Source organism: Labrus bergylta, chromosome 15 (assembly GCF_963930695.1).
Source record: "Labrus bergylta chromosome 15, fLabBer1.1, whole genome shotgun sequence".
Lineage (NCBI taxonomy): Eukaryota > Metazoa > Chordata > Actinopteri > Labriformes > Labridae > Labrus > Labrus bergylta.
In genome coordinates, this window is record NC_089209.1 from 4,233,132 (window position 1) to 4,259,737 (window position 26,606).

The following is a 26,606-nucleotide window of genomic DNA, read 5'->3' on the forward strand; positions in this document are numbered from 1 at the left end:
AAACTACTGAATAGAATAGCATAGATGTTTATTGCCATTTGCACAGGCACAGGACAGCACAGGTACATTTTTACAGGAATTTGTGTGCATTTCTCCCTGAGTCAGCAAATAGAACAGCATTATGAGAAAGAAAAACAAAGACATTGCACACATTTTGGGGTAAAAATTCAGAGTATGCCATCTTCTTCAGGCACCACTACACCACTGTTTAACCCACCAATAGTTTCTGTGTCGTCCTCCTCCTCAGACTGATCTTCATCAGCAGCCTGTGTGATGTCATCATCATCATCATCATCATCATCATCGTCCTCGTCTGCGTCTGCCTCGGTCTTTACTGCCTCCTCCTGGACAGTGAGCGTCGCTGCAGCAGAGGCTGACAAACACACACTGTCAGGTTATGATGACTGTTTTTTTTTTGTCAATAAAGGTAATTTGAATCAGAAATCAGAAACAAAGTACAACCAGTAACTGTGTACTGTCATCAAAGTTAAAAAAAAATAATAATAATAATGCTGGCGTGTACCTGCTGACAAGAAGTCGTCAACATCATCATCAACATCTTCATCTTCATCTTCATCATCTTCTTTATCATCTTCGTCGTCGTCTTCATGCTCACCAGCCAATGACCCCGCTGGGAGCTCATCTTCATCTTTTTCCTCGTCAACGATTGTTTCTGTGATTTCTTTTTCCTCCTCGAGGTCAAAGGTGAACTCAAACGAGCTGGTGTCGATATCTTCATCATCTTTATCATCATCTTCATCTTCATCGTCTAATGTGTCATATGAAAGATCATCACTGAGGACAGTTTCTCCGACAGATTCCTCATCATCTGTTTTAAGATCAACGTCGTCATCTTCACCTTCATCTTCATCTTCATCGCCTAAGACTCCGCTGTCTGTACTCTCAAAGGGAGGGAGGTCATCTTCCTCCTCCTCTTTGTCGTCGTCATCTTCGTCGTGGACGTCGTCTTCGGTGACATCATCGACTTTCTCGAGAGCATCGTCATCATCGAGATCGATATGGACGTCTACGTCGAGGTCTTCGTCTTTGAGGTCACTGTCCTCCTCCTCATCATCATCTTCATCGTCTGCAAAGTGGTCAGAGGAGGCGACAGAGACATCCTCGTCTGATAGGTCCAGCTCATCATCATCATCATCATCATCATCATCATCATCACCCTCATGAGTTTCTTCAGCAACTTTGACGTCCTCTTCCAGGCGTTCTTCATCAAGTTTGAAATCTTCCTCATCATCGTCCTCGACAGCAGCGGGAAGAGGAAGAAGGTCCAGCTCCAGGTCTTCATCGCTGTCTGCGGCGATGATGTCATCGCTATCAGACGTCGCGACGCCCTCGGCTAATTTGTCATCTTCATCGTCCTCGTCATCGTCGTCATCCTCCTCCTCGTCACTGGAAAGAAGTGCAGATTCACTGACTTCTGAGGAGTCAGTGAATGCATCGTCATCATCTCCGTCGTCTTCGTCGTCCTTTTCGTCGTCTTCATCGGGGAGTGTTACGTCGTCCTCGCTGTCCTTGACGTCAACAGGTACGTCAGAGTCGGAGTCAGGTGACACAGCTGACTCGTCATCCTCGGAGGTGGAGATGGGTTCAGGAGAAACTTCATCGTCTTCATCATCTTCATCATCATCAGCAGCATCTGCCTTCTCTTCTTCTTCATCATCATCATCCTCTTCAACATCAGCTGCTGCTGGTTCCTTCTCGTCTTCCTCGTCTTCATCGTCATCGTGTTCCACCTCAGCATCTACCTTCTCGTCCTCCTCTTCATCAGCAGCTGCTCCAACTACCTTTCCTTCTCCTGGCCCTTCTTCCTCTTCCTCCTCCTCCTCATCTTCCTCCTCTTCAGCCTTGATATCATCTTCATCTTCCTCAGCAGCTGCTTCAACTCCCTCTGCAGGGCCCTCTTCAGCCTCCTCCTCCTCTTCCTCCTCCACAGCTTCTGCTGCTCCCTCTTGTCCCTCATCATCTTCTTCTTCCTCCTCTTCCTCCTCTTCCTTCACAGCTTCTGCTGCTCCCTCTTGCTTCACTTCTTCCTCCTCCTCCTCTGCCTCAGCCTCCGTCTCCTCTACAGCTTCAGCTTCCTCCTCTTCCTCCTCTTCCTCATCCCCAGCTTCAGCTTCCTCCTCTTCCTCCTCTTCCTCATCCACAGCTTCAGCTCCCTCTTCTTCCTCTCCATCCTTTCCCTCCTCCTCCTCTTCCTCCTCCTCCATTACTTCTTCCCCCTCCTCCTCCTCTTCCTCCTCCTCCATTACTTCTTCCCCCTCCTCCTCCTCCTCCTCCTCCTCTTCCTCCTCCTCATATTCCTCCTCTTCATACTCCTCCTCGTACTCCTCATACTCTTCATAATAATCCTCCTCCTCCTCCTCTTCCTCCTCCCCAGCATCCTCTACTTCATCTCCTTCTTCTCCTTCCTCCACTCCCACCTCCTCCTCCTCATCTTCATCCTCCTCCTCCACGACCTCAACAGCTGGTAGTTGTGTCTCTGCTTGCATTCCTATAACTGTAAGAAACATAAAGATGTTGTTTAATTTCAGTTATCAAAGTTCTTATGAATAAATACAATTTTAAAACATGTTGCTGTTTCCCAAATCTTCTTAATATTTCACCTTTTGACCCCTTATGGAAACTGTTTGTCCACAAAAACGTGCAGATAATTATTAAAAGCAGCATAGAAAATATTATAAAACAAGTGATTTATGCTTTTGTTAATGTAGTGTTCAACTAGACACTGTAAACAAATATTTATTAATTCCCTTCATATCTTTAGAGTTCATACATACACGTACATCTAATACTAACTTATTGACAAAAAAAGGGGCGCTGGATAGCATATGCACTATGGGCCCGATAACGCTGAAGATCCGGGTACTTTTACGCACAAAGTCAGACTTTTGTAGCTTTATGAGCCACTGAGCAGCTTTTATTGGAACGGGGCTCCGCCTCCAAAGCTGTATCCATCCTATGAAACATTCAAGACCTAGCTAACCGTAGCATTAGCACTAACCTAGCTCTTCTCCAGCTTCAACCTCTCTTCCAAATATGGTCATTGGTGTTTCTTAACTGCCTCATTTTATGCTAGGTAGTCACTAATTTTGTACGTCTTTAATGTGATACTACAGGGTTGATGTTATAATGTACAGTGGGTTTATTAGAGCAAAATAAAGCTACACCTGGAACTAATACTAAATAGAGAGTTAGCACTTAAATAGCACGGTTTTAAAAATCGAATAACAACTTAAACATGTATTAAATGATACTTTTTAAAACTAAGAGCAACTTTAAGTAGCCTAATTAATAAAGGATCTCGGAGGTAAGAGGATGCTAACACTCAGCTCCTGTAGGAGCTATGAAACAGATTTTAGCATCTGTCGTACCTTTACTTCGGGTTGGTAGAAATTCTCCTGGAACACAGAAAGAGAAACATAAATGAGACTTACAACACACAAAACAAATAGATGCCAATTCCCATACAGGTTTAGTATTAGTAGCTTAGTGTAAGCAGTTAGCGCAGAACATTTTTTGGGGGGAAAAGAGACAAGCGTCTGAAGAAAAAGTTGTAAGGTAGAAAAGTAAGACATAAGTTACTTCGAGTGTTGCTAGTGCTGGGGTTACCTTCTGTTAAAACGGTGAGGGACAGGATTGGTTATATCCATCAAGAGTTAATCTAAATGTTAGCAGAATAACCATAAAATATACCTTTTGCTTTCTTATTCTTCACCTCCACTTCCTCTTTCTCCTCCTCCTCCTCCTCCTCCACCCATCTCGAATCTTTGAGACGGTTCATAGATCAGGTCAGCTTGAAACTGTCACTATTATTACAAATACGGTTTCATACGTTTTCCTACAGTCACTCAGCCACAAATTAAAGTTATTTCTGTGTTCTTTTAACTTATCCGAATGGATAGATTCAGAAAGATGATTGCTAGAGTGGTATCTTTGGGATTTTTATTCTATTGTTGAGCTTGCAAAGAAAATGCTGTATGCATATTGCAGTACATGTGCAGTTAAGTAGAATAAATTGCATGAAAGCAAGAGGATGTTTTTATACTGTATGAGATGTTTCTTACATGTTTTTAAGAACATAAAGACACATTTTCAGCCCGAAAAACATGCGGCAAATACATTTCTGCCTTTCAATGTTTCCTTCATATCATCAAAAATAATTTCAATATGAGAACATCTTTGGTTTCACTCTTAAAATCCCTCTAAAAATATATGTAAATAACAACACATGTAGTGCAGTGCAGCTTGAACAAGACATTCATAGCAGCGAGCAATACTTTGTCATCTCTAATTCTGCAGCAGCGTAGTACTTGCAATAGAAGACTTTGACAAAATGCTTCAATACAAACCTTTTTTTCTCACTCCGTATAGATTTCCTGGAGAAGAAGAAAAGGGAATCAGTGAATTCAAAGGAACGTCAGGAATTGATAAGATAAAGAGTTATAACAAAGGAGGTCCGTTTCATTTACTTGAAGCAGAGATATCGGTATTTTTCAACCTCATCTATCTCTTAGAGATAAGGTGTATAGTATCAAAAACACCCAAAGTGGACGTGGTTCAGGGATAGGAAGAACAAAAAGCTATTACAGCTTCGCTTTTAAGTCCCTGCTCTCTGATTGTATTGCAAAGAAGCAAGAAAACAACGCCATTAACGGACACAATTGTATCCCAAAATATTGGGTTTGAAGGTATGAAAAAAGAGGATACTCCACTCCTGTTTCTTTTCTTCGCTTGATATTCAGAGTTCATTATAAAAGCTGTCGATAACACAAATGTAATGCTTTGAACCGAGGCTTTGACTTGTGTACACTGCATCATGGTACATATAGGCATGGGTTATCCAAAATGAGCCTCTTCTTTCCTGGTCAGCACGCAATAACTGCTTAAAGAGGACATATTATCCCTCTTTTCCACCTTCCAACAGTCCCCTGTGGTATAAATGAAACATCTGTGCTGTGCTTTGGTCAAAATATAACATGAATCAAGCACCAGAGGAGATTTGTGACCCTGTATAAACCAGCTCTCTCAGAACGCTCTGTTTTGGTGTGTGTGTCTCTTTAAATGTAATGAGCCTGCCTCTGAGTTTTCCCTGTAGACATCACTCCTCTGTAGCGAGAATAAAAATGGCGGACCTGCGCAAAAGTTTTGTTCCAGGCTGGGGGTGGAGTCTATGGGTGGAGATACCAGGGGAGGGGAGGGTTTTTTTTTTTACCAGAATCCCACTGTGACATCACAAGGAGAGCACATTTGAAATGGAGCATTTTTCTCTGTGTTGTAAGACTTATGCAGACCACAAACAAAGGACTGGATGGGTTTATTTCACATTTTGTGGGTCAGTAGACTCTCAGGTTACCCAAATAAATGTTAAAAAAAACTGTCAAAGTGGATTTTACATAATATGTCCCCTTTAAATAGTCCATATTTTTGGACAGTCACACAAAATGTTGTCCTCCTCCTATCAATAAAAAATGAAATAGCTCTTTGTGGGTTCACAGGATGTCTCGTTTTGTTTTCCTACCATGTGTACAATGACTGTACCTTCATCTTCTTCAGGAGCGATCAGGTTTGCAGCAAATTTGAACACCGCACTTATCACGTTTGTCGATTCATCCATTGCGTCGTTCACAGCCTTCATGGGGTCTGAGCCGATCTTACTGAGGCCTCCTGGTGGGGCAGGGACAAACACACACACACACACACACACACACACACACACACACACACACACACGTACACACACACACACACACACACACACACACACACACACACACACACACACAAACACACACACAGCTTACAATTTAGTCACTCTTTAAGTTTGGCTCAGGTTGTTGTTCCTTGTTTGTTCCTGATCAAGCCAAACATATCCAGTATCTCAGTGCAGACCGGTTGTCATCACTGAGGTAATGTCCAAAGACAGAGCTCCAGAGCAGAGGGTTAAACTGAGGTGGGCCTAAAAGAGCTGAAATCTGAATTTCACAAAGTGTATAATCTTTCTATTACAAACTTGAATCACCCACCTTCCAGTTTAACCGCAGCAAAACGCCTACATGACATAATATTCTGCAAAAAGCTTTTTTCAATCGTAGTGGTCCTCCTTCATCAAGCTATATTTATTGGTTTTAATCATAGACTGGAAGAGAAGTGGACTGATGTCTGACGCTCATTGGTTTTTCATCATAGTTTATTTAGACAATAGGAATTTTGAGCCGGAAAATAAACAATTAGGTCTTCCAGTGTTTCCTCTACAGTTTGATGAAAGAGGAGCTGTGTTCGGCCAGAAACAAAATGTTGTAAAATGGTTCCTTTTTGAAACAGAAGACAGGTATAAAAACTATATATGTAGACAAAAATGTTGGGTGAGGTTCTCAACAGAGAACAGTTTTGCATACTTCCATCCCTAAATGAAACCAGATATACACAAAGCATAAAAAACAGGCAAAATGAACACAAAAAAATGACAGACAAAACAATAAAAGGAAAAATATGTCAGAAAAAATGCTTTTTAAAGGTTACATATTCTCTTCCTTTTCAACTAGTTTAAATAAGTCTTTGAGCATCCCAAAACATGTCTGTTAAGTTTATTTTTCTAAATCCACTCTGATCCTGTATTTGATCATGTCTATAAACCCCTCTATTTCAGCCCTGCTCAGAACAGGCTGTTTCTGTGTCTGTACCTTTAAATATGTAAGCTGTGTCTGACCACGCCCCCTCTCTGGAAGGGCTTTCTCGCTCCATGTCCTATTGTTTACAGTGAGAAGGCAGACTCAGAGGGCAGAACAAACACCTAGCTGTGGGAGTGTCACCCACCTGGGGGATGGGCTACTGCCCTTTGTGATGTCATGAAGGGAAAATCTCCAAACGGCCTGTTTGAGCACACATTTTCTGAAAAGTGGAGCAGGTAAAAGACGGAGAGGATGGACTTTTCTCGGAACTGGGGGGTTTATAGACAGACTAGGGACACATAAGTGTTAGAGAAACATGGGTTAGCTAATTTAGCATAATATGTGACCTTTAAAGGCTGAGATTTCTGATTAGATTGATTTTTTTTTCATTTTTCACATCTTCTTGAACCGCTTTGGCATTCAAGCTCAACTTATGTCCATCAAGAAATATGTCTATAAAAAGGTCAAAGAGAAAATACCTGAAGGCACTACCATATTCTTAGGTGTCACAAAAAACATGCTCATGTCACTTAAGAAACAGCTCTTCTACACAGTCTAAACTACAAACTAATTTCTAAAATCATATTCATCTGAATTGTAAACTTGTCATCAAGCATCAAACATAAAGCAGCTTCTACAGACTTTGCTGAAAGCCTCTCTAACATTGATGGCTGAAGTTAGCACTCAATGTTAGCTGATTAGTGTTTTTGTGTTAGCTGCATTAGCAATAGCTTGTGGTCTGACAGGGGTTAGTAGCAGATAAAGTGTCTTGCCTCTACGGCCTGTGTCCTTTAAAACCTTCCTGACAGCAGGAGGAGGACGACCTGGTTGGATGAGAAACACAGTGAGCAGAGAGATTCAGCATTGAGGTGGAGCAGAAAGAAGAAAAGGATAGTAGTAGATGTGTTTGTGTTCACACTGTGATGGCATGAAGAAGATGAAGATGTGGCAAGCTTTTTACTCCATGTGAGTCAGGAAGTGAAAAGGAGAAGTTGCTGTTTCTATTAATATCAAGTTTTCACCTTTTTTCCAAGGTAAAATTATGAATATGAAAGATTAAAATGATGTTGTCCAAATGTGCATTTCTGGTTCTGCTAGACTACTCCAGTTTCTTGCATGACTTAAAGGCTTTATATGCGATTTTTTGATCCAGCAGATGTCGCCCTTGAGCACCAGCATGAAACCAACAACTTGTGGTGCATTGTTGTGTTAGCATGCTAATGCTAGTGATCTTTATTATGCTGGTATCTTCACACTGCATGTAAATTTACCTGAAATGAACGTGATCTAGAAACACAGTTAAGCAGTGAGTACAGTATGTTATTCTTCTTTTCTCTAGTCCCTCAATTAAACAACTTTTATACACGAGGGGAGGAGTCAGCCGCTGTCCTGCCGATGTGAACAAACTGAAGATGGGACTCGGAAAACTCGGAAAACATCACAGACAGTGGGACTCGGGTGTTACACCCATTGTAGACAGTCATGAGTCACAGAGTTATTTTCAGAGGATATATTTGATTTCTGTTACATTTAAGTGTGAAAAATCGCATATAAAGCCTTATATGCGATTTGGTTGCAGGTTTGGTAAGCTTCTAAAACTAGCATGATTTTGAAAGTAGCATTCCCTCACTGCCCCGTCTGCACCCACTAAGTAATGAAAGAGAAATTAAAAGGAAGATGTTCATGTTAGGGTTAGAAAAAGTAAGTAGACTAGAAATGAACGGGTATGAATGATATGTTGGAAGCATTGTTTGTTTTAGTGTTGTGAGAAACAAATGGAACCAATGCTTGCAACTTTTAGTTAAGTCACTGTTGAAGAGAAACATGTGAGCAGGTACAATACATATTTATATCACTGCAAATCACTGTGCTGCAGAAACAAACATGAAGACATCATATCATACTTAATCGAAGGAGGATGGAAAAATGACATGTCTGATATGCAACTAAAACAACGTTAACATAAAAGGAGAATGGGGACAAAAGAGATATTAAAGCCTATTTACAGTGGAGAAGATCTTTTACATTCCTCTTACAGTACAGCAGACTGTGCTGGTGAACGTCTGCAGACTTTTCTTGCAATGGGTTTAACGTCTCAGGTTACATACAAGCTGTCCTGATTTGTTGGTGGAGGTTGTCAGGACTGGATGCAGTGGGCAAAGGAATACCTGCAAACAAAGAGCCTGAAAAACGCCCTGAAAACTTTTTTACAGTTTCTATCGTCCAAAAGGGATCATAGACCTAAATAAAAGTTTAATTAACAAATATTGTATTTCAATATTGATTATGGCTGCTTGTTTCTTGTAAGCAGAGGAAGCAATACTACCATTGTTGAAAGGATATGTAATCTGAACCATAACCTACGCCCTTGGACATGATGCACTTTAGAACCAGACCTTTTAATCTGCACATCCAGAACAATGCCTTACAATGCTGATCTGCACCCAGAAATGTACACCATATTGCTGTAATCTTGTGCGATATGCATTTATTCATTTATTATTTATTCTAGTGTTCTCGGCTCTGTAACTTTTACAGATCAACTTGTTTTATCAATAGTACGATTGGAACCTGCGCACTCTTTGCACCGCCGCACTTTTGTATCGTGCATTTGCACTTTGAATGTTTTATGTATTGTCTGTGTTGTATTAAGTGACTTTCCCTCGAACCAAATTGACCTACAGGTACAAATAAAGTAACCTGGACCTGAACTTGGTGTCCAGATTACCTGAACGCTGAATGTGACACAAGCAATGATCTGTGTTTGCCAGAAAACTGACTGCACAGAGAAACATTGGCAATTTAAGTGCAGTTAATAATGCTGAATTTAACATCAATTTCACCCAAGGTCAAAGCTCTTAAAATTGAGCAAATCTGACAGCCGTGAATAAACCAGAACTAGTTATCATTGGTCCTCTGGCTCCAGAACAGACCTGCTAACGCCCCGCCACAAAATGCTAAAGCTAGTTGCCCCTGTATGAAAATGTACACAGCAGAACTCCATCTATGAGAATTTATAGATTAACATACACATTCATAAATAAATCAAACATTTTAAAGCAGTAAAATCCTCTACAGCTCGTGTTAAGTGTTGATTCCTGATGAAAACAGAGACTGCAAAACTAGATCTGACAATGGGAAGAATCTCAAATGAACAGCAGACAAACCTCTTCTTACCTGAAATGGTCTTGTAGTCGGTCAGATCAAACATGATTACAAAAACACAAGACCATGTGATGAAGAGAGCCAGCACCAAGATCCAGGCCAGAGGAGAGCTGAAGGTGGAGTGGAGGTCCTCCGTGAACGTTTTCTTGTTCAGTCGCGCGGGCTGCGAACCGACGTCTCCACTTTTACCGTCAATGACCATCGTGGTGGTGGTGGTCGACGATCGAGCTGAGAGGCAAAAACACAGCGATTAGATGCTGATGCAATCATCCACAGTGACCAGTGACTTTAGATCAGTGGTTCTCAACTTATCCAGCCTTAAGGACCCACCACCAACTCCTGCATGAAAATTGCGACCCTGATTTTTGATATTTTGCAACCAATACAATTTCTTTAAATGACAAATTACAGAGTTTGGACCTCAGACGGTACAAAACAGACACGTCTTCAAGATCCACCAGTTGAGAACCACTTCTCTAAACGCTTAACAATATGTTTAGTATCCATACATCTAGTTTAGAAGATGCCGTGTACACCCAAAGTCCACTTCTGCTACACAGTTTTTTTATTAAATTGTGGGATTCACATTTTACGGCTATCGGCTATCTCAATCTTTTTTTTCCACAGTTTGAAGAGAAATACCACCAATGCCTGTAAAACGATGAGGATTTCAAATTGTAGGAGACAGGGAGGAAGGGGGGAAAGCTGAGAGATGCCCAGGTTTTATGCCCCTCATGATTAAGCATGATCAGGCAGATAGTGGTTTTTCTTCTATCAAATGTCACTATCTTTTTGTTTTAATTTTGCTCAAATTAGTTTACGTACATGGCAACACAACACATAGCCTACTGTTTTCTACTGCAGGCCTACACTCAAAGCACTTCAATGCATATTTCAATACACATTAAGACTACTAAGGATAACTTTTCATGGGAGAAAATTTATTCTGAAGTTGAACATGGTCAAAAAAAGGTGTCAAACAATATTTTTTTAGACTACAGGTAGGTACTCAGTCTTGCCTGCCTGTCTGTTTGTTTAAGCAATCTTGTAGGTTTCCTCTACAAACAGTTTCTTTAACCAATAATCATTCTATCACAGTTTTATTTTTCATTTGTTTTCTTAAAGATACTAGGTAATGGTTTAGTTTTGTCTTTTAAAATCAGCTGCAGTGTACTTGCTAATGTCCTGGGAGGGTGTGTTGGGAACACTCGGGCCACCTGTTGACTCTCTTCAGCTCACTGTTGGCAGCTACTTTGGGTTACTCTGTTATTGCTGACTCAAACACTCCTAACACACACACACACACACACACACACGCACACACACACACACACACAACACTTACACATCTCTGTCTAACGTCATTACTCTGATTCCAGGTCAGTTCAAAATAAGAGTGACCCAGACGAAACCTCCCAGAGCCTGGTGTGGTACTATTGTCATGGAACTGACAGTCACTGTTTGTTTCAGCAAGTACTTCTTAGTTTTCAAAAAACTATCTGAAGCATGTTTATATAAGGGAATTATCAGGAGTATGTGCAGACACAATATGCTTCTTTAAGATGTATACATAACTTCTGAGAGTGTTAAAGTGCAGTGCTACTCAAAAAACTTGACAAGGCATACATTTTGGGTTATACATGTCGGTTGGGTATGTTGCTAAATGGGTTCTTTTCTGTTGTATTGTGTTTTATTACTCAGATTATTTTGCTATATTCTTGCTGTTTATGTTCTTCTGTGTTTGGTTTAGTTTACTTTGTTCTCGTTTTGGCCTTTGCTGTTTGTCAAAATCTGTGTTTTTAAAAGGTGCTATATAAATAAAGTGATTATTTTCTGTGCCACTGAAAGACTGGCAATAGAGCTCGTCAGTGACAGCCCACTTACTCGCTGGCTCTGGTTCGGGAAGTTAACTTCTCCATTCAAATCCTCCAGTTACATTTCGGAAAACCCTTATATCAATATATTAAATCCTGTAACCAAGTCAACCAGCTACCCGAATACTCGTGACTCTAAAACATTTGATTCTGCACCAAAAATTAATTGGAAAACAGAGAAAAAAGGGCAGACACAGGAGGCTGTGTACTTATTTTTTTCATGAGTGAAGGAACTACATATCCCACAATCCTTTGCCATTCCAATGTGACCTTACAAACAATATTTTGCGTGCTTCTTTCTGAACATACACCTACCTTATTTTTACATTTATGCTTATTTTAATGGTTATATTGTTACTTATAATGTTGTAATACACCGTTGTCTTGGTGTGTTGAACTTCCAGCAACTTCAATGGTAGCAATCGGCAGCCAAAGCCTCCATGGCAACAGCTGGCTCCCCCAATCAGAGACGTTGCTGTGACACTCTAGGATTGAAGGTGATTCTTTACAATGAGATCGTGACTTAACCATGTTTTTCTTAAAATGACGTTGTGTCTTCCACTACAGGAACATATACCATCGTTTCACAGTCGGGTAGCTCATGCTAAGTCTACTTTGGATGGTTATGGCATTATGGCTAATAATCAAATCTGCTAGGGAGAAAATGAATGGGGCTTTTACTTCCTGAACCACACTGTTGAGCTCTATTTCACCAGCTTGGTTATCCCTATGAAAGAAGTCTGGCTCTATATAAAGACATCTGTGGTCCTCAAAACAGTGTGAAAAGGTGAACTAGAATTAGCATTTGTTGTCGCTAATGTCATCAGTATTAAAGTTAATCAATTACTTGAATTTAACTTCAGGAGGGGTAAAAACCATCATTCAATCAAACCATATTATTGATGTTCCATTAAGTCTGCAAATTAAGATCTTGTAAAGTTCATAATTCACCAACTACATCAAACATTTACTCATTGATAGCTTGGCTTTATAAAGGCTTTCTAATCAGACTCCTTGCAGCATTGGGAGCTGCCCAATGGCAGTCCACTGTAGACTAACTGATAAGCACCGGGTTCAGACTGGACGTTTAACCAGTCGTTGTTGAGAAAGAAAGCATTTCCCCTCGCTGTCAATCACACACACACATCATGTGTAGCATTCCCTTCTCTAAATTGCGTGTTGATCTGTGCTGTTTTTTTTAAATCATGAAATAACACCATCAGACGACGACCACTAAAAAAACAACTTGCCAACCCATCAGTTGGTTAAGCTAACCCAAAACTTTGGTCCACAGCAACATGTCTTGATAAATACTGGTGTGATTTTGTCAAATATGGCATTGATTGAATAGCCCATCCTAAAGATTTTAGCGGCCTTCAATGCCTTCTGATGCTTGTTCAGTTGATTGCTTAATGGCCATCTTGGTAAATATTGGGTTGTGCTTTTATTTTCCTTTTTTAATCAAAAGCCAACATGTTATAGTTTTTGCACTAACCCTTTGAGCCATCCCCTGGGGGGGGAAATGTGCTCTTTTGCACGAGAAATCCCAAAACTGAAATGTCCAAAATGTATGATTTCCATTTGTTTGTGGCCTTTTCCTTAAGCAGAAAACCCCAATTTTTTGGGAGCACAAGTGGGACATATTAACTCCTAAATCTTTTTGTCCACATCACTATTAAACCTCTGTTGACCAACGGGTTTTAAACCCCATCTCTAAATGGTTTTGACCATCCATCCCTGCATGATTCCTCCTTTTATGGCTGACCTGTCTGCACACTGAGGATGACTTTTCTGTTGTTACCCTCACTGGGTATCCATGGCAGCTCAGCTCAGAGGAGTCATTTGGGGCCAGTTGTTGCCTATTCGGTCAGAAAACAGAGAAGTGTAGTCATAACAGTTACTTAATATGTTCACAGAGCTGAACTACGTGCAGCAGAGACCCTTGGGATTCAGCTGGTTGGGCATGTTTGGAGCTGAGTTCAAGCTGCTGTTTCCTAGTTTTTTTTAACTGGAATGAGTATTGTACACCTGCTGAAAAGTTATCATTATGTGTGGTATCATTCTGACTGTTTGGATGCAAATATCCATGTGAGAAAATAGATAACAGGTATAGTCATTACAGTATGAATTTGGTGGAATTCAGAAAAAGTATAGTACCACTGGTCTCATCTGGTCTCTGATTTCTTAAGAGCGTTTTCACACCTAACCTTTGGTTTGTTTGCACTGGTGTGAAAGATGTCAATCGAAGCATGGTGCGGACCAAACCACCGTAAAGAGACTGCTTAAAAAGGTGGGTTTGGTTAGCTTATCTTCAGACTCTGTGTGGTTCATTTGTAGTAAGAACATGAACCTACCTCACTGCAGGAAACAACCATTAGGGCCATCTCTGTTCGTCATTGCTGAACATGTGTTAACAGATATAATTGACGGTACATCAACATATTATTTGCAAGCGGAAGTTGCGCCTCAACTGTAGCCTATCGTTTGCTTACATTGATAAATGCAAACGATATAAAAATCGATGACCACAGCAAACATGAATCCCTGTAGTTGTCTGTCTATTTTGAAGTTGGAAAGTGTTTTTGGAGCAGCCACTCCAGGCAGGAGTCAACTGGTCTTTATTTACTGTTAGGATTTTCAGAGAGCATTTTCCTGCGCGCATCTCACATTTTGGTCTGCATGTAAATATTCCCGTGTGATCACAGACCAAATTTGAGGTAATTATGCATAAATTTAATAAATTGGTCCATGACTCAGACCAGAGCAAACAAACTGTAGGTGTGAAAACGCCGTAATTGTCTGTACCTGAAGAAAAAATTGCCAGTATGGAAACAGAAACGGAATACGACTTATTTAAATGTTCCACTAGATTCTTAAAGTTATAGTCAAACATTTAAATTTGATCTACCCGTTGGCTAATGGACAACCACCTTACCAAGTATGGACCATTTCCATACCATGGAAAATCCTCCAAAAAAAACACTCAACTACAAATTCTGGCCAAGCTTGCAAAATTAAAAAAACTGCCACAATTTCCTAACTTCTCTGAAGAACATTTGCTGCCAAAAGCTTTATAGATAACCAAAGATTCAAAGCCATGAGCAGCAAATTAAAACTTTCCAGAGAAAAATCCAGCTCAATGTTATAGCAAGTTTGAAAACTGTTCAGTGTTAGAATCAATCTTGCGTATCAGCCAAGTTTAATTTGCAAGCAAAAATGATCGACTTCCATAAGATTACTTGATCATCTTGCAATTGATGTGATCCTGATTTGACTATTATTTGCAGGCGTTTAGGCAAGATATTTCATAGCGTTATTTCTTACATATTACACTTCCATAGTTTCAGAGTCTCACCAAATAAGAGCTTTCTTTGAGAAAATGTAAAAAGACTCAGCTAGCAGTTGGAGATTGATATGTGGAGATAACTAATGTGGAAAACGTCCTAGGAGCATCACAAGAGCACACTATTTGTTGTTGGATGTTTCTTTTAGACGTTAAAATTTCCCAAAATAAATACTATCCATCCACTGGCTTTATCCAGAGCTTCAACAGTCCTGGAGTTGGTTAAGTTGTCATGTTGTTGTTAGCTTAAATCTATTGATAAACTACTTGGGATGTGTTTTAAATCTTTGGAGAAGTTAGTCAGGTAGACTTCTTTCCATAAAATGTTTGTTGTGACCATTCAGAAATGTCCTGGAAATGGTAATGGCATCTTGTTTTTCGCAATTAAAGGCCCAATCATCCACCCGAACTGGTTGTTAAGCTCTCTAAGTCCAAAGATGGGCATAGCGTTCATGCAAATGACAACACTGTGCTTTAGGATCCTTATGTTGTCTTGTTTCATTTACCATGCTCAGGAAAACGATTAAAATCCCTGTATGAGGGGATGTGGTTTAAATGCAACAGGAAGCACAGTGTTGGAGCTGATTGATCCTTTGCAGCTCGGTCGATGTCACAGAGGGGACTTAAAGCTGCATTACAAATAGCCGTTACATGATAGCAGCATATTTTTAGAAACTTCCAATCATGAAATTCTCCCCAACACACCAGAAAGCATCAGAGGGGCTGTGTGCAAAACAAGACAAGAGCTTCATAAACACAGTGAAACCAGGGGGTTTTAGTTGATTAGTAACACTTCATGGGATGGATACTTTACCTTCAACTGCTTCAGTCATAGTTTAAAAAAACAGAAAAAAAGTAAAATCCTTTATGCAGATTAAGTTCCCATAAAAATAAAAAATTGACGGTAGATCCTCAACTCCTCCAAGCGACTTAATCCCAACGTTTAATTCCAATCCAGCCACGTTTTATGATGGCATATGCTGAGGATATGTGTCCACCACTGGTCACACTTACGCTTCTTTTTCCACTCGCATTTCTTAAAATCTGCAGTTTCAGAACTCAAAAACTTTGAATGGGTCCAAATGTCTGCGACGTGGCCCAGGGAGCTGACTTCCGCTGTAGTGGATGAGGCCGGGGGAAGACGGACAGAGACCAATTTAAAGTGGCTTTGCCCTTTGCCGGGTTGAAGCTAGGGTTGTAGATAGAGCAGCAGGACCCCCCCTCCTCTGCTTGTCTGACAGAATTAGATCGACCACGGGGACTGACTGACTGACTGACTGACTGACGGACGGAGGGGAAAGAGAGCTTTAAGGTAACTTTATCCCAACAGCCAATGTTGCTGCTGGACTCAACAAACAGAAATCAAATTGTATCAGTAAGTCTACTTTGTTTTGTTCCTTTGGGATAAGTCTGAATAAACTGTAGAACTAACTAGGAAATGTTAGATTCATGCCATGTTTCTGAGCCCCAGGCCCTGAGTTATTCTTAGAGCGGCCCACTGCTGCTGGTATTCTGCTTTGCCTTTTTAGGCCAGAGGCGTGACCTTAACACCACATCCCTGCAGCCCCCCCTCATGTCAACTAATCCCCCCTCCTCCAGAACTCCCCTGCTCAGTGCAGAGCTGTCATCAAGAGGAGAGAGAGAGAGAGAGAGAGAGAGAGAGAGAGGGAGTGGGAAGATCAAAATCAAGTCCACCAAGTAGAATCAAATTGGGGAAATCCTGGGTAAGGACTCCAGTACTGTGTATTAAGATGGACGGCGCAACAGCTGGCAGTGAGGCCAAACTACTAAGAGCTCCCCCTAATGACTGGCTGCATTAAAGATCATAAACCCCGCCTCCTCCATGTTAACAGATGGGACATGGCTCAAACTATTAAATGAAAACACACTTCATGTGGCTACGGGTTGGCCTGAAGCAGCTTTCAATAAAACACATTTAAACAAAACAACTCAGAAAAATGAACACTTTGGCACAACAAGTTAACAATATTTTGATTCCATGTCCCGTCTGTCAACATGAAGGACGCAAGGATTATGACTGCAGCCAGCCAACCAGTCAGCAGGGGGCACACTGAATATTTTGGCTTCCCTCCAGGGGGAATGTTGCTCCATCCAGCTCAATATACAGTCTGTTGTTCAAATATTCAGCCATGCTGCAAAAATGTCCCTTAATACATTTCCACTTTCTCTGTTTTAGTCACTTTAAAATACTGTTATTGGTTGAACTCTTTTTTAATCTAATTTGCTTTGCTACTCATTTAACTACTTATATAATCTCATATTCCTTCTAGTGTTGCAGTCCTCGAAATCGGTCTTTGTCTCAAGACAACTTTTTGAAGGTCTTGGTCTGGCCTCGAAATCGAAAGCATTTTGACTCAGTCTTGTCTCGGGGTCATCATAGAATGGGAGGGCTTTCTTTTTCATTCACCTCGATGTTTTGTTGTTGTTTTTTTAAACGTGTCCAGCTCTTCATTTTTTTTTTTTTTTACAGCTTTCCAAAGACTTTTGATGCTCTTATGATGTTGTCACTGTGGTTTAGGTCAATTGATAAGACTGGGATGTAAAATAAATAAGAAGTGCATACTGTTAGATGTCAACAACGACATTCCAACTCACGGGGGTAAGTAGGTAAAGAGATCATCGAATGTGTCTGCTGTAAGACATGAAGGGTCTCAAACCCTTAATGTCTTGGTGTTGACTCGGTCTCGAACCCTAAATGTCCTAGTCTTGTCTCGGTCTCGTCCTGCCTTGGTCTTGGTCTTGTCTCGGTCTCGCCCTGCCTTGGCCTTGGTGTTGACTCGGTCTTGAACCCTAAATGTCCTAGTCTTGTCTCGGTCTCGTCCTGCCTTGGTCTTGGTCTTGTCTCGGTCTCGCCCTGCCTTGGCCTTGGTGTTGACCCGGTCTTGAACCCTAAATGTCCTGGTCTTGTCTCGGTCTCATCCTGCCTTGGTCTTGGTGTTGACTCGGTCTTGAACCCTAAATGTCCTGGTCTTGTCTCGGTCTCGCCCTGCCTTGGCCTTGGTGTTGACCCGGTCTTGAACCCTAAATGTCCTGGTCTTGTCTCGGTCTCGTCCTGCCTTGGCCTTGGTGTTGACCCGGTCTTGAACCCTAAATGTCCTGGTCTTGTCTCGGTCTCGTCCTGCCTTGGTCTTGGTGTTGACCCGGTCTTGAACCCTAAATGTCTCGGTCTTAAACCCTAAATGTCTCGGAGCACTCTGGTCTCAGGTACGTCTTGGTCTCAGTAAGTGTGGTCTTGACTACAGCACTAACTTCTACCTCTTTATTCTTGTGTATTCTCAGTTGTCTAAAGCAGCATCGCAGTCTTGGATGGACAAAATGTATTCTCACTGTGAACTTTGCTTGCGATTGAAATGACGATAAAAGAGAATTTGGTAGACTTGATTGAAAACTTTCCACACGTTAAATGGACAGTTTCTCTATCTGCTTATTGGACTGTCTCAATCAACCATCCTAGTGTTGACCCGAGTATGTTTCCTGCTCCATCCACAGAGACTAGCTGAATCATCTCAGATTGTTGGGCTGGTTTGGTGCAGGAAGTTGGCCCGGTTTCATTGGCTGCAGTCTCCAAAATGAAATCTTCATCCAAGTGAAGCAGGTGCAGTTTGTTTTGACTTTATATTTTCTACATTTGACTCCATTTGCCATCCCGTTTTTTGACTTGACTTCCCATGTCCTCAAAACCCATTTACCACTGATCCTCACATTAGAAGCGGTACAGGCTCGAGACACTGCAGTCAAATCGTGTTTCATTACTAACTCATTACTACTACTACAGGCATTGAGGGGCGACTTAAAAATTCAACAGAATCAACTTTTTCTTGGTGTATAATTATTTATTCTTCATGAAATCAATACTTATGATGAGCAAAAATCAAATGAATCAAAACTTTGATCAATCACATGTTGAAAAAAAATTATCAGTATCTCAAAACGCAAAAAAAAGTACAAGTATTATAACACAACAATAGTTGTACACTTAACATTCTCATCTAATTCTTTGGGGCCAACAAAAACCCTTTTAATGTACATTTAAGCATTTCATTATTATTTTATTGACAGACTCAACAAAGAACCTGACTTTTCATCTTGCTTGCCTTCTTTCCGTCTTACTAAGGCGTGTATCTGCCGTTACATCATTCTTTATTTCTCTTCCCATAAAAGATTAGTGATCGAAAGATTACAAACTTTAACATCTGTATTATCCAATAAACTCCACTACAGCAATACATTAATATTCAGCTGTAATTATATATTCTTAAGATGATTCACATGCATTACATTACTCATTAATGTGTCACCCTAATACTTCAAGGTTATTCGATTGTGAGAGTAAACAGATGGTTAACTCTCGGTTAGTGACGGCCTTTACTCGACTTTACTTAATCTGGGTAGAAAGCACGGGTAACAGAATGATCAGTACCACCACGAGTATAATCACGGCGGCAAAACAACAGATCTTCCCTTGGCTCCACCCAGAAAAGCCTGAAAAAAAAAGATAAAAAATTGAACATTAAAATATTTTTTGCCTACAAATTACATGAAGAATAAGTGTTAATGTGATGAGTGAAAAAACACTTGTTTCTTGCGATTACTGAGATTTGCATAGTAAATGAGATTTATATACAGAACCAGGACTGTAGGACTAAAATAATATAGATAATGTTGGAGTCCTTCTTTAATCTCAATGCACATCTGCACTATCTGAATTAAATTTAAAGGTCACATATTATACAAAACACACTCTACTATGTTTGTCCAACACTAATATGTGTCTCTAGTCTGTCTACAAACCCCCCAGTTATAAGAAAAGTCCATCCTGTCCGTCTTTTACCTGCTCCACTTTTCAGAAAATGTGTGCTCAAACAGGCCGTTTGGAGATTTTCCCTTCATGACATCACAAAGGGCAGTAACCCCTCCCCCAGGTGGGTGACACTCCCACAGCTAGCTGTTTGTTCTGCCCTCTGAGTCTGCCTTCTCACCATAAACAATAGGACATGATGCAAGAAAGCCCGAGCGGACCCAAGCCCTTCCAGAGAGGGGGGCGTGGTCAGACACAAACTAATTTACATTTAAAGGTACAGACACAGAAACATCCTGTTCTGAGCAGGGCTGAAATAGAGGGGTTTATAGGCATGATCAAATACAGGATCAGAGTGGATTTAGAACAAGAAACTTCACACGTTTCGGGGAGCTCTGAGAATTATTTAAACTGGTTGAAGAGGAGGAGAATATGTGACCTTTAAAAAAAAGCTTGAGAAATGCTGAAAAATATTACGTTATACTTACATTTTCGAACGTTCTGCAAGACAGAAACCTAAAGAGGAGAAAATAAAGAAAATAATTTAGAAAACGATAGAATGATAAAACAACATTACTACAGAGGGTTACAATAAATCATTATCCACTGATATTACAGGAGCAGTAAATCTAGTTTTACCTGAGCAGGTGGAGAAGCAACTCCAAGAAACTTCTCGATCTCAAACCGTGCAATGTCATTACGGTTACAGTTGAGGAGCCGTCCCTCGTGGAACAGACAGTCCACAACCAGGCAGACGTTTGGGTTGTCGACCAGCCTTCTGCTTTCAGCCAACACGTAGTCAGCGTTGAAGGTGTGATGCATGACCACCAGAATAACTGCTTTGTTACCTGTGAACACAAGTTAAAGGAGTCAATATATGATAAGGGGAGATCATATTGTTTTCTTCTCAGTTTGTAGCCAATACAACCATAAATAATAACAAGAAATATAATTTGTACAACATTATACATTTCCTTTCTCTTTTTATTTTTTTCCATTAAAGGAAGAATGTGTAAATGTCTCTCTGAGTGAGAAGAAGAAGTTGACATCAGGTTTACAAAGACGGGGACGGCCGACTCCTCCCTCTGCGTATGAAAGCTGTTCTAGTCGAGGACTACGGAGCAAAAAGTTGCACATTCTTCCTTTAACCAGAATTATTAATAAGATACTAGTTTTGAGTACTCATTGTTTTAGTTTTTACTTGGCCACTTGGGGGCAGCAGAAGGAGCTTGAAGTGAAACTTTGTAATTTTTTGTAAAAAAGAAAGAGGAATTTTAAGTTCCATAACGACCTGTAAACAAACAAAATAAAGAATAATATAGAAAATGTATATTTTTAACTGATTGCTCCTTATTGATCTTTAGCTAATCGATTTAAAATCTTCCACACACTGACAAGGTTATTACTTACTATGTTGAATGTTTTCCAGAGCCTCACTGATGTCTGTTCCAACTCGGGACACGATGGGACAGAACAGCAGAATGTAGTTACTTTCACCTTCAGATTGGACCTCGGTGTGGCCCATGCCTCTGAATTGTTTGACCCAAGGAACATGAGCCCCATGTGTTGTTCCCGACACCAAGACATAGAACTTTTTCCCGGACACTAAAGACGGGGAAAAGAAAGGTTGATGAGTCATCATACAACTGTCAAACAGACTTTAAAGACGTCATAGCAACCAGACCAAGATAAAGAAGAGCTAACGGCTTTGCCATGTGGTGGCAGAGTGAACAGTTGAGGAGGGAGGGATCACTTGAAGAAAGAAAACATGAATCATGTCCAACTGCCTAGGAACCAAGAAAAATGATGTAATACATTGCCAAAGTTAACATACATGTTTGATCGTGGCACAAATAATCATATAATGACATTTTAATGAATTCCTTGACCCAGAAAATGTTTATATTGACACCAAGATTGACTTTCTAAGTGGCCTGGAAGACATATTGGCACTTAGCGATTTCACATCTTGGAACCGCCATCTTGAACTTTGGATTAAATGTGTTGTGTTTAAGGTGCTTTATAAATAAAGTTTGACTTCACTCTCTTTTTTAGGAAGTCCTTACTACACATTATATTTACAAAAGGTGTATTTGATTGTTGCTAGAGGCCTATTCATATTTTAAACATCTATGTGTGCATGTAGACGTACTGACTGGGACTTTTTACTGTTTGTATCACTCCGCCTCATGTGCTCTGTTAATCTAAATTACAGTTTGATTAAACTCGTATCTCTGAATAACACAGAGCACCAAAGCAACCGTCATCAGACTCTCATTTCACCGCTGGTCGTAAATGCAATCACACAGATAAACATTAACATCAGAAAGAAGCTGATCTGCTGATAACATGTTCACAGTCACAAAGTAGGAAGAGTGCAGGACAATTTGAAGGTGTTGCTTGGCAACAGTCCAGTTCAAAGTTGATTCTAGAACTAGTTTAAAAACTAGTTTGTTTGTTTTTTTACTTTATTTTAAAAAAAATGAGATATAATGAGAGATATAATAATAATCAACATTTACAGTCTATGGGACAGGCTGAGAACTGGAGCTGAGACGAGTTTAACAAACCGTTATATCCCGCCCACCTGTCAATCATGTCAGCTAACGCGCTTTAATAACACGTAACGTTTTCAAAATAAAAAAAGAGCCTTTTTTTTTTTTTTTTTTTTTAAATCACACAGTGTGTGCCTGTGATGACAATAACTAATCAGACCTATTTCGTTTTTCGTGCCAGGCTGTAAACATGGTTTTTTTTGGCTGTGGTTTGTATGTGACTTCCTGGAACACTGGCTTCATTTCTCAAGACCGGAAGTTGCTGCTTTTCTAACAGCTTTTTTTTTAATCCGTCTTTATTGACAAATTTAAAACATAAAAAACATGTTTAAACAAATGCTTTTGTTACAGCTGTTGCCTCACAGCAAGAAGGTTGCTGTTTCAAATAAGTTTAAAAAAAAAAAAAAAAAAAAAAAAAAGCCCGGTCCAATTATTGAAGTTTTACTTTCACTTTTAGAGGCCGCTTAGTGACTGTTGAGTAAAAGAAATATGACATTGATGTTGTACTAAAAAGCCTTTAACACAGCTGTGAGTCTTCAGCCTGTTTTATTATTTATTTCAATCTTTCAATAATAAAGTTTAAAACTAGAATTTCCTCTCATGGACTCATAAAGTAGCCTATGTAAAAAAAAAATATTAGCAGTCTTAATGTTGATCTAATCTGAATCTTGACAAAACCTATATTTTATTAATGTATGAAAAGTGTAAATGTATTAACTCACGGGTGGCCCCTTCCTGGTCCATGTTCCTGAAGGAGAGATAAGAAACGAGATTCAGCGTCATATTAAAAAAAGACATAATCAAGTTAAAGAAGAATAGTGAGTACAGGCCTACAGTATATGAATCAAAAGCTGCTTTGTCATAGCTGCTGTGTGCAAGCCAAGCAGACACAGTTCAGATACCTTAGTGGATTATAATCTCTATAACTCCGCTGCGTTGTAGACATTCAGCCGTAAACAGCCTCAAAGATGATATTTTGAACAGTGCCTACTTACGGAATAGATTGATAATTTGTTTCTAATGTCTCTGTCATTCCTCTCTCTCAGGCTGAACTGCTCCCCGTCTGCGCACAAACAAAAACACTTTCACTTTTGTTTTGGATGCAACGTGTACTTGATGCTTTCTGACTGATAAGGGAACCACGTGACAGGTGTACGCCTATCAGAGTCAAACAAGAGAGAAGATATCAACACAGCCCATTTATCTAACATTACATTATTTCACGAGCTTTGGCAAATTAGTGTTGGTTTTCTAAAATGACGTAAAAATAATAATAATCATCATTTTGTGTTACACCGCCCTCTAGCGGTGGAAGGAGGGAGTGTAAGGAGAAGGGGGAGAAATGTTATGCCTCTAAACAGGATTTAACTCTTTGTGTGCCGCATGAGGCATTTTTTTCCTTCAACCTTAATATTGGTGAGGACATTTCAGCCATCGTTTGAGATTGGTATGGACACGTCCATACGCAATTCTACGCCTGTGTTTATAGGCATGGTCAAATACAGGATCAGAGTGGATTTAGAACAAGACACTTCACACACATGTTTTGGGGCGCTCAAAGACTTATTTAAACTGGTTGAAGAGGAGGAGAATATGTGACCTTTAAAAAAAAAAAAATCTTGAAAAATACTGATCTGAAATCTCAAAGTTCATGATTACGTTATACTTACAACTGCAAAAGCGGTCCCAGATAGTGACCTAAAGAGACAAAATAAAGAACATTTTTTAAACCATTTTAATGTACATTTGAGCATTTCATTATTGTTTTATGGACAGACTCAACAAAGAACCTGACTTTTCATCTTGCTTGCCTTCTTTCCGTCTTACTAAGGCGTGTATCTGCCGTTACATCATTCTTTATTTCTCTTCCCATAAAAGATTAGTGATCGAAAGATTACAAACTTTAACATCTGTATTACCCAATAAACTTCACTACAGCAATACATTAATATCCAGCTGTAATTATATATTCTTAAGATGATTCACATGCATTACATTACTCATTACTCGACTTGACTTATTCAGGATAGAAAGCACGGTTAACAGAATGATCAGTACCACCGCGCAAATAATCCTGACGGCAGAACAGATCATCCTTTGGCTCCACCCAGAAAAGCCTGAAAAAAAGATCAATAATTGAACGTTAAAATATTTTTTGCCTACAAATTATATGAAGAATTAAGGAAGCGTATTGCATTCATGTGGAGAATTATTTTTTTGTCTGGTTTCTTGTTATAACAAGATAAAGATCTCGTTATAACGTGATAAAGATCTCGTTATTACGACATAAAGATCTCGTTATAACGAGAAAAGATCACTTAACAAAGACTAAAATGATACTAGAGGGGTAAGTTTGCATTGTGGCAGGCAGAGGAGGGAGGAAGATCAAAAGGCAACGATGACCAGGGTTATTGATTTGATTGCGTTTTATTTCCATCTCGGGTTCAGACATTAGGAAATATTAGTGTCTTTGAGTGACAGAGATGGTATTGTCATGAGCTTGTCAACTTTGCGCAGGCATCTGAAGGCGTTAAGGTTGTTCAGACGGAAAGAACACTCTGACCTACTTGACATTGCGTTATTCCTGCAGGATCAGTTGAATAAATACGGTATGCTTCACGGATATAAAGCAATGCATCTGAAATGCATTCAAGCTGGCTATGTGGTGACTCAAAATACGATTAAGCATTTGCTGAAAATACTGGATCCCCATGGAGTTCAACTGCAGCGCCGGAATCGCCTGTGACGGCGCCTATACCAAAACCCAGGTCCGAATTTCTTGTGGCATGTTAATTCCTATGATAAACTGAAACCATATGGGATCTGCATTAACGGTGCAATCGACGGGTTTTCACGTTTGGTCATATGGCTCCATGCATATTCTACAAGTAGCAATCCCAAGGTCGTCGCTGGATACTTCATGGACGAAGTGGCAACAAGAAATGGAACTGCTACCAGGATTCGGTCGGACATGGGAACAGAGAACGGTCACATGGAGCAGATGCAAATGTTCTTGAGAAATGATAATGCTGATGAATTTTCTCCAATGTGCTATTTGTATGGGTCAAGCAATCATAACCAGCGCATTGACAACTGGTGGGGATTTTTAAGGAAACAACATGCACAGTTTTGGATGAACATGTTTCAAGAGGTCAAAGATTCAGACAACTTTTCTGGAGACTTTTTAGACAAGAATCTGATACAATTCTCATGTCTTGAGATAATTGAGGTAAGAAGCCGCCAGTTGGCCTCAAAATGTTATGATTTAAATGTTATTGTCCATAGTGCCATATTGCATTATTCCATGCATTGATTATGAACCCTCTCAACAAACATGCTCTGTTGCTTGCTGTCTATAATTTCAGCACCAGGCGTTGTCCACCTGATGGTGATTGCGCTGTGGTGCATCGCACATTTCAATACCACAAAATGATGTGCTTACCTGCTTGCCTGTATCCGTGTCTCATTACGAAGGAAAATACTGATAGAGGAGGGAGACTTCTTATTTGGAAAGTAGGCTACAGTCTACTTTACTGTGATATGCATAACCTTCCATATTTTCTTCTTGTTGTATATTTATTTAAGAACAACAAACAAGCAAACAAGTAGGCTACATTGCTGGGGAGACATATTTTCCTGCGGAGGTGAATGATCTACAGTTTAATTTCTTTGAATGCAGATTTTTGCACAATTAGGGGTCTAAGCAACTAGCCTACAACTAATCAGGTTATTACAGGTCATTAGAGAGTTTCAGTAATCAAAATTATTACATGAACATCACAATTTAAGCAGGTAGGCCTACTCTGTAATCCATAACGTGTTTACCTCGTGTGGCCTAAATTAAACAATAAAATCAGTCATAGATTTGCTTTCATCAATAAAGTATGATTTACTTCAATGAGGCAATACAAATAAAGGGATTCATATAACAGGAAACACTTGAAATATTTGGTCCAAAGTATAGTGGAGCACACAGATTAAAGGAATCAAACTTTTTCATTATAAAAACATTTTGACTCCATGCGTCTTCATCAGCATCAAAAAAGTGATTCATACTATTCCTCTCAATAACCTAGTAAGGAATACCATTCGGCCTAAGCCTCATTCTGGTTTGTTATACGGTGTAGTATACAGGACAAAGAAAAAACCTTGTAAGATATTTGT

At 39.9% G+C, this 26,606-nt stretch overlaps 2 protein-coding genes across 4 annotated transcripts in view; both read right to left on the minus strand.

The window, feature by feature from the left end:
* Positions 1-16,344, minus strand: part of LOC110001095 (enolase-phosphatase E1) — a 34,822-nt gene extending 18,478 nt beyond the window's left edge. The window contains exons 1-9 of the mRNA XM_065964103.1: positions 15,883-16,344; positions 9,864-10,079; positions 7,460-7,510; positions 5,557-5,682; positions 4,368-4,394; positions 3,712-3,783; positions 3,390-3,416; positions 524-2,515; positions 218-373 (exon numbers count right to left, since the gene is read on the minus strand). Coding sequence (XP_065820175.1) covers positions 218-373; positions 524-2,515; positions 3,390-3,416; positions 3,712-3,783; positions 4,368-4,394; positions 5,557-5,682; positions 7,460-7,510; positions 9,864-10,079; positions 15,883-15,901 — 2,686 coding nt within the window. The 5' untranslated portion in view covers positions 15,902-16,344. The remainder of the gene's footprint in view (positions 1-217; positions 374-523; positions 2,516-3,389; positions 3,417-3,711; positions 3,784-4,367; positions 4,395-5,556; positions 5,683-7,459; positions 7,511-9,863; positions 10,080-15,882) is intronic.
* A 2,556-nt stretch (positions 16,345-18,900) lies between these two features.
* On the minus strand, positions 18,901-24,553 carry LOC110001099 (uncharacterized). Of its 3 annotated transcripts, XM_065964050.1 has the most exons (7): positions 24,455-24,553; positions 24,113-24,140; positions 23,165-23,190; positions 21,298-21,492; positions 20,527-20,735; positions 20,376-20,403; positions 18,901-19,571 (listed from the first exon to the last, which is right to left on the minus strand). In XM_065964050.1, the coding sequence occupies exons 1-7, from the start codon at positions 24,534-24,536 to the stop codon at positions 19,465-19,467; spliced, it is 675 nt and encodes a 224-aa protein (XP_065820122.1). In that variant the 5' UTR covers positions 24,537-24,553; the 3' UTR covers positions 18,901-19,464. The 3 variants fall into 3 exon arrangements, with proteins under 3 accessions (XP_065820122.1, XP_065820123.1, XP_020512191.2); XM_065964051.1 differs by lacking the exons at positions 24,113-24,140; positions 24,455-24,553 and adding an exon at positions 23,345-23,622; XM_020656535.3 differs by lacking the exons at positions 24,113-24,140; positions 24,455-24,553 and adding an exon at positions 23,438-23,621.
* Between the last annotated feature and the right edge of the window lie 2,053 nt (positions 24,554-26,606).